Consider the following 12,793-nt stretch of genomic DNA (forward strand, 5'->3'; position numbering starts at 1 on the left):
TACGAGCTGTGGTCTGCATGAGCCACATCAGGATAGAATGGTCAGAGAACAACCTTAGTTACAGCTACTAAAGGCTGAAATGTGCCTCAAAGTCATCCTTGAAATCTCGTTTCCAAACAAGACTCACTGGTGCTGTGAGCAGACACAGTTGGTGCTTTTGGCCTCACAATATTTGCTGATAGAGAAAAATCCATTAAAAGTGAAATGCAACGCCGGGTGTTTCTTGCAGATATATTGGCTTAGGAAGGCGAACTACAGCAGTGGTTTTACCTGATGCAGCCTTATGAAAGCCTATTACTTAGCTGTATTTTAACTAATGAAGTGGCAACTTTTATGAAATTTCCTGGGAATCCCTCAAAATAATTTATGACACAGACACCAGTGCAGACATCTAAGGAATTTTGAGCAAAGCATATCAAGGACACCCTGGTCTTAACTGTCCCAGCAACAGTACCAGCTACTCTTGGCATTGCAGGAGCAGCAATATCTGACTGATAATGTACTGGTTCAAGATAAATTTCCAATCATCTCCCACGGATTTCAGTTCCCTGGGATATTTGAGAAATTTTTGCTTCTGAGTGTGAAATATTTTGATGCAAGTCTTGGCAAGAAGCCAAACCTTTCAGAAAGCTCTGGGTAATGTTTCCTTGAATTCTTGGGTGCAAGCAAAATGGCAGAGGACTCTCCCCACCACCAAACTGATATCACCAAGGTCTCTTACTGATGAGCTTGGATCAATAAGAAAACTGCCCAGTGAAATAATTCCAAAAACACTGCAGGAAGCTGACTAAGTAATGAGGCTTTAAAAAAAAGGAAAAAAAAAAAGAGAGAGAAAGAGAGAAAAAGAACATTTTACCCACATTTTTAAAAATATCAGAGTTTATGGAAAGGCTGGGCTACCAGCAGCTTGGAGAAGAGCAAGGTATGTCCACAGTGTGGCAACTTACCTCTTTGGGGACAGAGACTGACCATGGCCAAACTCAGGAGAACTGTGTGCCCACTTCACCAGGTGCTACGTCTCCATCACAGGGGAACACTGAAGTGTCCCTTTGGTGCATACAAATATCAATAAATTTCACTGCAGAAAGCAGCAAAGGCAACAGGACTCATTGCTTGGTGTGGATTTTGACAGCTCAGTATCTGCCCAGGCCTTCCAGACCCAGCCAGTCTCGGTGCTGGGCCTGGCAGCCTGAGGAGGAGGAAGGGAGGAATTTAAGCTGAAATTAAAGCCAGGCTTCCCTGAGGAACAAAGCTACAGCTCCTGGACGTGTGTGCACAGGGGGAATCTTGGGGGAGACAGGTGCCTGGCCCATGTCCGTGCACAGGGACCGACAGGGATTTTGTCAGCGAAATGTCTCCTGTACCAATACCCTTGGGAGGAAACAAGAGTTGCCAGCAGAGCTGGCCAAAAAACAAAGCAAATGAGGCATGTATCACTGGAGAGTCAAATAATCCCTGTGCAGCAAACAAAGTCAAGCTCGAGGAATGAAACCTCCCGGCTGGCAGGCGGTGGCTGCTGAGGGCACACGTGCTGTGGGACCAGCCTCTGGAAAGTCATCTGCTGTTCATTTACCCTAAACCCAAAACCAACCCCCCCAAATCCCCTGGCATCACCATGGGGAAGCAGCCTTGGTATCTTTGTTGGAGGAGACACACACACACACACACACAGAGCTCCCCACAAGCAGCAGGACGGTGTGTTTAGCCCTGCCCAGGAGCTCACTCCCTTCCTTATGGAAGGACCTGCTGTAATTCCCTGCTCTGCACAGTTGGCTGAGGCCACCTGCCTCTCTTCTTCTCACTGGCTCATTGTTCCAAAGCCCATTTGTAAAAGGAGCTGAAAGACCTCACCAAATCCAAGTATTCAAGACCTTGATCCTTGATCCTGCTCCTGAGCTGGCGTTGAGCACCACGAGATTTTTCACAACAATGTACTGAGCATGCCTTGGCTGTGCTCTTGTGTGTCCCTGACATGCTTTACAATCACAAGAAGTAAAAGGATTTTTTCTTTTAAAAGATTAAATTCTGGCTGCTAGCATGGCCTCAGAGCCCTACAGCCTTTATATGATGATCAGGCACTGCCAATTCTTTAGTTCATACAGCAGTGGTCAAAACTGGCAACATGGCACAGTTCTGCTGCTTACCCTGGAACTCCGGAGTCAGATTTTGGCACAGACCAATAAAAAAATAACAACCAAAACCACATCAGTGTCAAGCAGATACTTGAATTCTGAAGGAGATAGTCTGTTCTGTTCAAGGAAAGGTGACAAATACCCTAAATGCTTTCAGAAAGAAAAAAATTATTATTGAGACAAGGCAGGCACAGGAACTAACATCAAATCCAGACCCTGTTGGGATGAGCTGCCCCCCAACCCCAGGTGTTCTCTCCTGCTCTGCTCTAAACCCACTGACAGAGGGGCTGAGGGGCTCTTCCTGGTAAGAGACCACACTACAGAACCCTTGCCCTCACTGTCAGGACATTTGTGTTCCCAAACCCTACATCATTCTGTCCTTGGGGAGCTGCCCTGAACACTTGTGCCCTTCACATCCCTGGGATGGCGATCACCCCCAGGCCCAGCGCTGAGACAAGCTATAAATATTCCTCCCAAGCTTCCCCCATCACTCAATCCTGTGGCACCCCAGCAGTGGCCACAGCCCCTGTGGAGCAGCCCACAGTGCCAGGCCGTGTGGGAGCACCACCTGCTTCCCTCTCCCAGCGGGATGCCCACGGATGCTCGAAGTCCCAGGGGTGACAGGGCATCCCGCAGGCTCTCCAGAGCCACCGGCAGATTAGCAGCTCTATTTTTCAAGCTAATCCTCTCCCACCCCCTCCAACTTCATTCAACCTACAAGAATTTGAGAGAACTTGGCAGGACAGGCAGGATCTATATATAAAACCCGGTGGCCATTTCGTCAAACAAACCCCGATGAGCAAATGGCCTCTGTACCTGGAATGCGGGTTCATGGAAGTGACAGGTCAGCAAAGCAGCTGCCTCTTTCCTCCCAGCACAATGGGGATACCAGAGATGCCATCAGCACGAGTTTTTTCCTACCCTGCTGTGCACTATAAAAAATTATTCTAGGAACATTATGGAGCAGGGGAGTAAAAATAGACGTGCAGGTTCAGCAAATGGCTCTCTCCGCTCCTTGTGATTCCACCTTTTTCTGCTGAGAATAGAAAGAAAAACAGTTGTGCCACCCTGTTAAACTCTGCTTGCTCAGCAGCTCCTGACAATGACACTTGCTGCTTTCCAAGCATGTTTTAAAAATCCTTCTGGCAAACTGGTTGCTCGTGTGGTGTCAATTAAACCAGAAAAGATGAGCCTTTAACCAGACCAGCCTGGGTGGAACAGGTCAAAAAACTTGCTGCAATGGCCTCAGGTGAAGCTCAGTTTTGCTTATCACTACTGGCAGCAGCAAAGCTTAACCACATGGTAAAGAAAGTTGGAAGTAAGGTTTGCTTTGTTCCAGGATCTCCTGCCTGGAAAGCCATCTCTGAGCCCCACACATGTCCCTGTACCAAGGCTGGGTGGGAGGCAGCTCCCACTGAAGTTCTTTTGTCTTGGTGAAGCTCAGAAGAGACCAAACCAGCTGGAGCTGCTGGGATGCATCACAAAGCCCCGTGGCTGCTCTGCCCATGCAACCTGCCCATCACAGAGGGCTGAGAAGTGACAGTGGTTAAATAATCCCAGCATTAATGCTAGTGGAGTCATTTCAGTGGTGCGGCCTGGGAGGTGCCAGGCTGGCGCTGGGAACGTTCCCCCACCCACTGAGCCACCCTCTGTGGCTTTTTTGGACCCTTAGAGACAAGCAAGCGTGTTTATGTCCAGCTCAGAAGGGGCTGGGTGACAGGCTTTGACCTCAGGCTCTCCTCTGGTTTCCTTGAAGGAGGAGGATGAGGCTCCAAGATGGGTCACCACAATGGGACCATGGTGGGGGGTGAGGGCAAGCCAGGCAACCATCACAGGGAGGCACAGGCAGTGAGACACAGAGGGTGACAGAGCAGAGGGGCTGTGTCCCCCTCCCAAGCCCACAGACCCCCTGCACAGCAGGGATGGTGCCACGTGCTTTTAAATGGACAATCAGGTCGGCAAAACACCACAATTTCAAGAGACAACCCAACAAATCCTTCCTCACCTCGCTCCTTCCTCCCCTCCACCTTCCTCCTTCCCTGGGGGACAGAAGGGCTGGGGAATTTCAGTGCCGTGGTTCCTCTGCTGCTGGAGCAACCTACAGCAGTTCTGTGGCTGCTCCAGAACCAGCCTGGTTGTGTCAGAGCCCAGCCTGGGCAGAGGGAGGCCCTCTTTAGGGGCTGGATCCTGAAGATTCCAGCATCACTGAAAGGCTCTGGCATTTGGGCTCCTAAACACTTTCTGGGCCACAGGATGCCACCAGAAAAGGAGACTGACCCTCAGGTGCCCATGTCACCTGCTTGTGCCCCTTATCATCACTCAAAGCCCCTGGGCTGCCACAGGACAAAAAGAGCTTTTAAATTCACCAAATCACAGACAAAACCTCACGTGTTTTCCCAGGCAATGTCCGTTGGACTCTCTTTTTTCAACCTTTTCAGTCAAGCACATTCCCTCTGTGGCACAGAGAGGGACTTCAATCCTCAGCTTCCCGAGAGGTCACTTAACAGCGAGCTGGAGGGACTGGAGGGACAACAAGGAATTTTAATAGAACGCAAATTAAGCACTTTATAAGTCACTTCCAAATAGATTTATGTGGCCAAGGCTGCTCCACTACCCTTTCACAGTAGAAAGGTCCCTTAAGAAAACACCTTCAAAGGATCATTCCAACTCTCCTTGAAGCCAGGAGAGGCAAATCATGTGAGTTAAAGCCGGGGCTAAAACGTGCTCAAAAACCTCAAACCCCTCAAAAGCACCATTGCTTCCACAGTGTCCTGAATCCCAGATGCTGGAGCCTAATGGATAATGCTGAGCTATCAAAACATGAACGTACGTGGAGTTTCTTTATTCTCAGCATTACATTCTTTAAAGGAGTCCATTTCTCAGCATTAATGTTCATTTCAAAGCAAGGAATTTCACTCGGCCTCTCCCGGGACCCCTAAAGCCCTGGTGTTTGTATTCCACCCCTGCAGCAGGAGCAAGGGGTGGCAGGGAAGTGCTAAAGCCAAATGTTTCCCCTCTTTGCAGGATGCTGGAGAATGTGCGGCGACACCTCCGCTCAAAGGGAACGGCCTTGTTTAGACAAGCCGTGGCAAACACGAAGTGCTGGCCCTGGTGGAACAGCTTCAGGGGCTGGAAGAGTGTTGAATATTGACTTTCAGAATTTGGGGGGCTTGGGAAATCTGTCCATGGTTTCCATGTAGTTCCAGCCTGAGGCTTTGTATCCCCCTGGGGAAATGTCATTCCTTGGCTTCTGACCCACCAAATTGAACTGTCGGATTAAGGAATGGTAAGGCAGAGATCTTTGGCTAACACTTGGCAGCCAGGCCAAGACAATGTCTCTCCACCATCATTTGAGTAATCTCCCCTTGGAAAAGGACCAGACGAATGTTCCCGTTGCTCAGATGATTCCAGAAGAAACGGCTTGTAAACAGCAACAGAAACTGTGCCAGCAAATACCAAAAGGAAAACCGTACCATTTCAACTACAATTTTGGATCTGGCTCCAGTTGCAACACTCTGAGGAGCATTAAAAATTACCATGTCCATGCAGCTCCTGTCTCCCCACAGCTGCCAAGGAGCATCACAGACCTCACAAGGTGCACCTTGTTGTGGGATGCTGTCCCTCAAGACATGGGCCTTCCTCCCTAATCCCATCTGGGATCACTTGTGCACGAGGTCTGGTTGCCCCTGTTGTGTAACAGCTGAGGCTGCTCTGGCTCATCCCCACCTGGAGTCCTTTTTGATCCTTGGGAAGGGATGTGTCATGGTAACAGCCGGCAACCCCAAAGTGCCAGAGGAATGGCTGTGTTTGCACTTCACTGGTCTCTGTGCCCACCAAATCCGAAGCAGCCCACTTTCCTGTGACAGGGTTAATGAATAACTCATGCAAGGAAAGGGCTTTCAGCTCTTCACTCCACCTCTCCTTACCACTAGTGCCTGGCAAGCCATTGTCTGCAAGCAGGACCTCACTGTGCTGCACTGCTCCTGAGGAGAGCACACATCCCAGAGGGGCAAAAGGACCAGTGTTCTGAAGATGCAGCAATTTTGGGGCATGAACACCATGTATTGTCATTGAGATCAATGTGCATGGTGACCCTGTACTCAAACATGTCAACAACATCAAGAAGGCACAGACCTTCCCTCTGCACCCCTCACCCACACGTGATTTCACCTAGAGCTCCCTGCACCTCTGAACTTTAAGCACTAAAGGACTTGGTCAGCACCTGGTCAGTGAGCAACAGTGCAAATGCCCCTGCACCCCTACCCAAAGCTCAGGGGTGAGGAGCCTCCTAGGACCACTGGTCAAAACAGACCAGGAGAAGGAGAAGGTCAGTGTTATTCCAGAATTTTGCCCCAGAGCCAAAAACACACGGGTCAGCAGGGAGCTCCCTTGGCACAGCTTCTGCCCAGGCTGTCTCTGTGCTCACATCTGGTACCCACCAACATGCAGCTGGTTCTGCCTCACTGCTCAGGCTCTTCCAAAGCTTCACCCCAAAGGATCAAATACTGATTTTTATAATTTGGAGAAAGACAAGCAGATTGTATAAGTGTGAACTGAGAAGTGAATAAAACCCATCCGTTCACCCATCTATCCCTTTAACAAGGATGGAAGTTGTTCATCAAAATTCCGAAGCAGGACACGTGCCAGGAGCCATCCCAGAGCCGGACCTGTAGGATACTACAAAACATGCAGGCCCCTTAAACCCTTCCTACAGGAGATTCACAGCCATGAGCTGCACAAACCCAGCTGGGGAAATGCTGTGCTAAAGCCCCACTTCCGCCCAACGTGGTGGAACAGCAGAGTGTGACTGGAGGTGAGAACAAAGCCTGAGATTTTCATGGCCCTCGACTCCAGCCTGACAGGTTCTGCCCCATCATAACCACATCCCAAATCTTTTCTCCATCCCTGAGTGTAAATCCCACTATCAAGTGGAGCTACCTGGGAGGCCGGGGAGAACGGGCTCCCAGGAACACCGTCTCACTTTGGTCTGTGGAGCGGCGAGACGGGCTCCCGAAAGGCAACAGACTGGAACAACCGCCTCGAGCTTCCAGGGCTCATTAACTCTCCTTGGCCAGATCCCTGATTTGCTACATGATGCATGGAGCAAGAATTTCCACCCTCAAGTCTCCAGAAAAGTAGTTGAGCATCCTGGGGCCGATCAGCCACCGCACCGGCCTCCCCATCCATCGCAGATACCCAGTGCCTTCGATTACATCATACCTGAAACCTGGAATGTAACTCAGATGGTGAAGGCATTAATGGCAGCAATGTAAAGACTCAACAATGCAAACCTTCCCAAGATGAACTGTCCTGACCTTCTCTGGGCTGACAATAAAAGTGTGACATCATGTGTAAATGAGCTTTAAATTCAAACCAGGTGCCGAGGGCTGCCTGGCGTCGGCGTCACTGCCGTGTGAGCAGTGCTGCTGCAGGCAGGAGAAAGGCCGAGCATGGACAGGACACACCTGACAACAACCCAGGTCTGGGCAGCTGGTGCAGCACAGGACAGAATTATTTGGTGCTCTTTGGTGCCGGTTCCAGCTGGGGCAAACACTGTTAAGTAAAACACAGAGCTGCTGATATTCATTTCCATGTGTGTGAGCAGTCCTACAGCTCTGGAATCGAGCCAGCAGCACAATAGCGAGGGGTTTTTTCCATGTTTCCTTATATTCAGGACTCCCTCAGACCTTGCAAAGTGCTTGGAGCTGTACTCACAGGACACAGCTATTGGAGAGCACTGTGGTTTACAGCCAAAAAGCACATCCATCCTTCAGAGCACTTCCTGGCCAGCCACCATTCCTCTTGCTGCTATTCCCTAATGGAATGGTCTGTCCTCCCTGTCTGATTCTCACCTTGCCGAACAAAAATGCCCTTCCTCAAGGGGTCTCCATGAGCCGTTTTTCACCCTACTCTGCATTGCCACACCAGCTGGTCACCCTCCTTCCACATCCCAGAGGCAGTGCCGGCACAGCACAGCCACAGCCTCCGGGATCCCTTTTGCTGCCTCACGTTTATAGCAGGGAGCAGATCAGAAGAGGCAGGTTTGCTGTCCACGAACCAACACCTGGGAGGACAAAACCTGCAGTTCTCACCGGACAAGTTATTTTTTTGCATCCATTTCAACCAGGAACGATTTTTAAGAAGGATGCCCTTCCCTGGTGAAAGCGATGCTACATCCCGAGCTGGGGTGGCAGCAGCACCACTGCAGAGACAACGCTTGGTTGTGTCACCAAATGGGCACGTTACACACAAAGCACAGATGCCAATCATTAGTTACACAAGTACTGTTCTTTATTTTCTGTTTGGCTTTTCTGGGGACACGCCTTGGCTGTCCCGCAGCAAACCTGAGGCAAGGAGAACTCAAAAAGGAAAATCTATTGTACCACACAGAGGTTTGACACGAGCTGGGCAATTTTTACATACAGATCATTACATGAATTTCTTCTGAGAATTCCATTTCCACATGAAGCGTGGCTGGATGATCACAACTGAAATGCAAATACAAAAACCACCACCACAAACTGCAGAAATTAGGCAGTGCTTTTATAATACTGAAAATTCTCTCCCACTGGCAGTAGCAGTAAACATACCCAAAGGTTTCCCTGTAGGCAGAGCAAATACAGTGATTGCTTTCAACGTGAAAGTCAATTGTAAACCAACAATCTCAGGTAAAGTGTTAAAATAAATCTAACTGGGAAAGGAGTTCTACAACAACCAATGTTATTTGAGCTCCTGGACTGATGTGAACTTCAGTCTTTAATCAGAAGAGCACGTTAGGAAGCCCACTACAGAAATATTAATTTCCATCTCCTTAAGTAGGGACATTTGGAAACAAGTTCATTAATCTTGAAGTATTTTAAATGATCCATTGATAAATATGTCTATCTCTATTTTTTATAGTAATATCAGTGTAAACTGATGCTAATGAAAGTGCTTCATATTCTTCACAAATAATCCTCAAAATTAATTTCAGGAATTCATTTTAAATGAGCTGGGCCATATCTTGGCAAAATATCCACAGAGGTCACTAACCCTGCTCTAAAGAGAAGAGGACAGGACAGTTTGACTGTGTCTCAATTTTCACTATACAATTTCAAACAAACTCCTGTCATGAAAATCAATATCTTAAGATCCAAACTGCTTAGAAATATGGGAATAAAAGATGAGCATTTGCCACAATGCAAAGCCCAGTTTCGAGGGCTGTTGTTTGTCAGTCTCCTTCCTGCCATGTTGGTTACAAAAGACACTCTCCACACCCAGCTCGCCACAGCCCAGCTGAAATCTGAGCAGCCTTCAAATGGAGAAGGGATGGAAACAGGAGAAACAGAGAAAATAAATCAAAGGCAACCAATGAATTTTCATCTCTTACATTGTTCTTCCTGCTCAGCTGGGGAAAGGGAACCTTGCCAAGGGAGTTCAGAAATGCTGCGGGTCCCTTCATCCATTCCTGTCCAGTCTTCAGAAAAGGTTAGAAAATGCCAACGACATGTAATAAAGCAGAATCACTGAAATTTATAAATCTGGAAATTTGGAAGGAAAAAAAATCCAGACACAAGAATAAAGAAGAAAATATTTCTCAGCATTTGAGTGAGCAGAGAGTTCCAGATCAGAGGCCTGTTTTCCTCAAAAAATTCATGCAAATACTCAGTTGTAGCAGAACACAGATACAAGGCACAGAATGGCCATGGGAGATGTGAAGGATAAAAATAGTGTTCTTACTCTGCTTTTTTGTTGTGGACAACATTAATACCTCCTTCTAAATTCGGCAACAGAAGTTCCTTCTCTTTCTGCCCCTCTCCCTCCCTCCATATTTTAAGTATTATAGACACTTAGAAGTAGCAGCATTTCTAACTCTTTTTCAGATGAAGGGTAACAGATATCCTGTAACCCCCTGTGCTATCCCTTCTGCACCACAGCCAAAATGTAATAATAGAGCTCAGCAGAGCTGTGAATTGCTTCCATTCATCCTCACCAAGTATTAACTTCATACACTGGCATTCATCATTCCAAAGTCTACCTATCAGGACAGTCAGTGGATAGCCAGGCTAGTTAGGATAATACCCAGGGATTAAAAACAATACTGTAGTGATTTCTGCAGCGTGACAGGAATCCACTGTAAAATTAACACTGCATTTCAGGTATTTTCTCAGTCACATTTTTAAGATGATGCACACAAACCCAGCTGCCTGGGGGCAACAGAGCATGGCAAGACTCAGCTTTTTCAGGGGGAGGAGGAAAGAGCAAAGGGTTAGCAAAGCTTTGCCAACTTCCTGTCCCCTGACAGATCTTTTAGGTATTCAGAGTTAAGCCTTGTTGGTCAGTTTAAAATAAAGTGACTGCAGTGATGTCCTACAGGTACACTCCATAGTATCTACAAAAGCAGATAATAAATGAGAAAGAATTTCCATAAAAATTCTAATAAATACACTCCCTAAATTCTAGTGTCTGACAAAAATCCCTGAGTTCATTCTCATCAATGTAAGGGGTCTTCTGTTTTCCTACAGAGTTTTGGTTCAGTCACACAGAAAATCACTTGCTGATGTACAGCTGTCATTGCTTGCTGAAGACACACTTTTGTAAGGTACATATTTAGCTTTTTACAGTACTGCCAGAGATTCCCTGAGTGTCTGAATCCCTGTAGTGAAATGAAGCCCACGAGACACAGCTATCAGAGGGCAGCTGCACCTGGTTATGAAGAGTCAAACAAGTTGGGAGAACTGCCACAATAAAGTGAAATTCACTTTTTTTTGGCAGATAACATGTCACATCTCTCAGTCATGTTGGTTTTCTGCTGGTTAAACAAGCTGACAGGAGCCACTGCCAGTGCCACAGAACGAGTTGGAAACTCCTGGCCAAGAATGGACATGCTGTTTCTGGTACTGCCAAACTATTAGATGGCTCACCTGGAATCATAAAACTTCTGCTAGAAACTTTATTATAGAAATAACTGTAGTATTTTCCAGGGATTCTTTTCTTTGGGAACCTACCAAAACTTCTGAGTTAGTTCCCAGGCCTCACACATTTCTGTTTCTATATTAAACTCCTCAGTAGAGGGGTATTTCCAAGCAAAAAGGACTCCTGAGGCAGTATCAAGCTGCATCACCCGGGTGCTTTCGGACCATCCATCAAAAATGAAAAGTATCTTATGGATCCCAAGAAAGCCAAGTGATCTGTTGGCATGAGAAATCCTAGTTTTCAGGCTCAGGAATAGAGATGGTGATTCCAACTCTACTCTTTGTTGTTCCTCCCTGTTAGACAGGTGAGGATCAAGCACATTTAATCAGGTTTTGCTTCCTTAGGGCAGGAAGACACTGAAGAAACTGGGCCACTTTAAAGCCATGAGATCCCACCTGACAGAAACAAATGTTAAAAACCTTACCAGGATACCAGCACTGCTCCCACTCTACCAACATGAGGACCTTTTTTGTGGGCACTCAATACCATATTCAACAAAGCCCAGCTGGTGTTGAAATTGTATTCACATTGCATTTAGGGGGAAAAAAAAGGAATTATAAAGGACTACATGGAAGTTTATAGAGATCTGAGGTAAAGTCCCACAAATGTAAAATTTCCCTTTGTCTTCAACAGAGGCAGATTTTCACCTTTCAAGCCCAAATCTTCTCTGACACACAAGAGAACATAAAATATGGAAACACTCTAGTTCAAACCCGTAACACTTGTAAAAATGGGAATAAGAGAGAAAAAGAAGAAAGTCTTTTACTGGGAGAAATACTGAGGTACACTGAGTAGTATTCAAAAGCAGATACTAATTGAAAAATGTCTATTACTAACTGCAAAATGAAAGTACTTCCTAATGCTGCTAAAACCTATTACGCTCGATGGGCAAAGCCTGCTAATTTAACAATTGCATCAGTATGATTCAAGTGTGCTGACACACAAAAACTGTACTTCAAAAAGCAATTAACAAATATTATCATGACGTGCCCATTAAACTGGGCTAAGGCAGCTGGTTTCTGGATCCATCTTAGGATAAATTAGGGTAAACACTCAGAATCAGAAAGTTCTTACTATGAACTGGCTGAAATATTGGAAACTATTCAAGCAATGGAAGTCTTGCACAGTTTAGGATAACATGCACTATCCTAACTGCACATATCATTATATGCACATAATGACTGATATAACATCTGTTCACCTCGTTGTCTTTAAAGGGGGAGTTATTTCAAAGTTCTACTTTTGTTCACTATCTGCCCCATAACCATTTTTGCACTGCAGAAATTCTCAAGAGGCCTTTTTACCTGTCATTGTTACATCATTAAAAACCAGTCTTTCAGAATGGCAAGAACTAATTAATTGTCCAGCAACTGAAGAGAGTGACTGAAGATTAAAGCAGGACCATCACAAACGTAGTTGAAAAGAGCATTATTTCTTCCACAGGCAGCTTTGGTCAGTGTTTCTTTAGGATGTCCAGCCTTCATTGCAGTAGTGTTGCCACGTCTCTGGTTCTTGCTGTCCTCCTGAAGATCAGTTCAGGCAGTGTCAATAGGCTGCTACTGATCAATCCAATTGTAAATTATTAGAACTAAACTCAGAAGGCCAACACAAATGCCAAAAATAACCAAGGCACACGCCTGTGAAGAAAGGGAAGCAAAAATTAATGTTTTGCTGGAGGAAGCATTTTACATGTCCAAGGTTTATGA

At 46.5% G+C, this 12,793-nt stretch overlaps 1 protein-coding gene across 2 annotated transcripts in view; it reads right to left on the reverse strand.

Annotated features, from left to right (window-relative positions):
• Positions 1-8,401: 8,401 nt before the first annotated feature.
• SLC38A6 (solute carrier family 38 member 6) overlaps positions 8,402-12,793 on the reverse strand; it is a 41,167-nt gene continuing 36,775 nt past the window's right edge. For both annotated transcript variants that reach the window (XM_027702378.1, XM_027702377.1), the window contains exon 16: positions 8,402-12,724. In XM_027702378.1, the coding sequence (XP_027558179.1) occupies positions 12,644-12,724 (81 nt within the window). In that variant the 3' untranslated portion in view covers positions 8,402-12,643. The remainder of the gene's footprint in view (positions 12,725-12,793) is intronic.

Source organism: Neopelma chrysocephalum, unplaced genomic scaffold, assembly GCF_003984885.1.
Source record: "Neopelma chrysocephalum unplaced genomic scaffold, ASM398488v2 Primary Assembly neopelma1_183, whole genome shotgun sequence".
Taxonomy (NCBI): domain Eukaryota; kingdom Metazoa; phylum Chordata; class Aves; order Passeriformes; family Pipridae; genus Neopelma; species Neopelma chrysocephalum.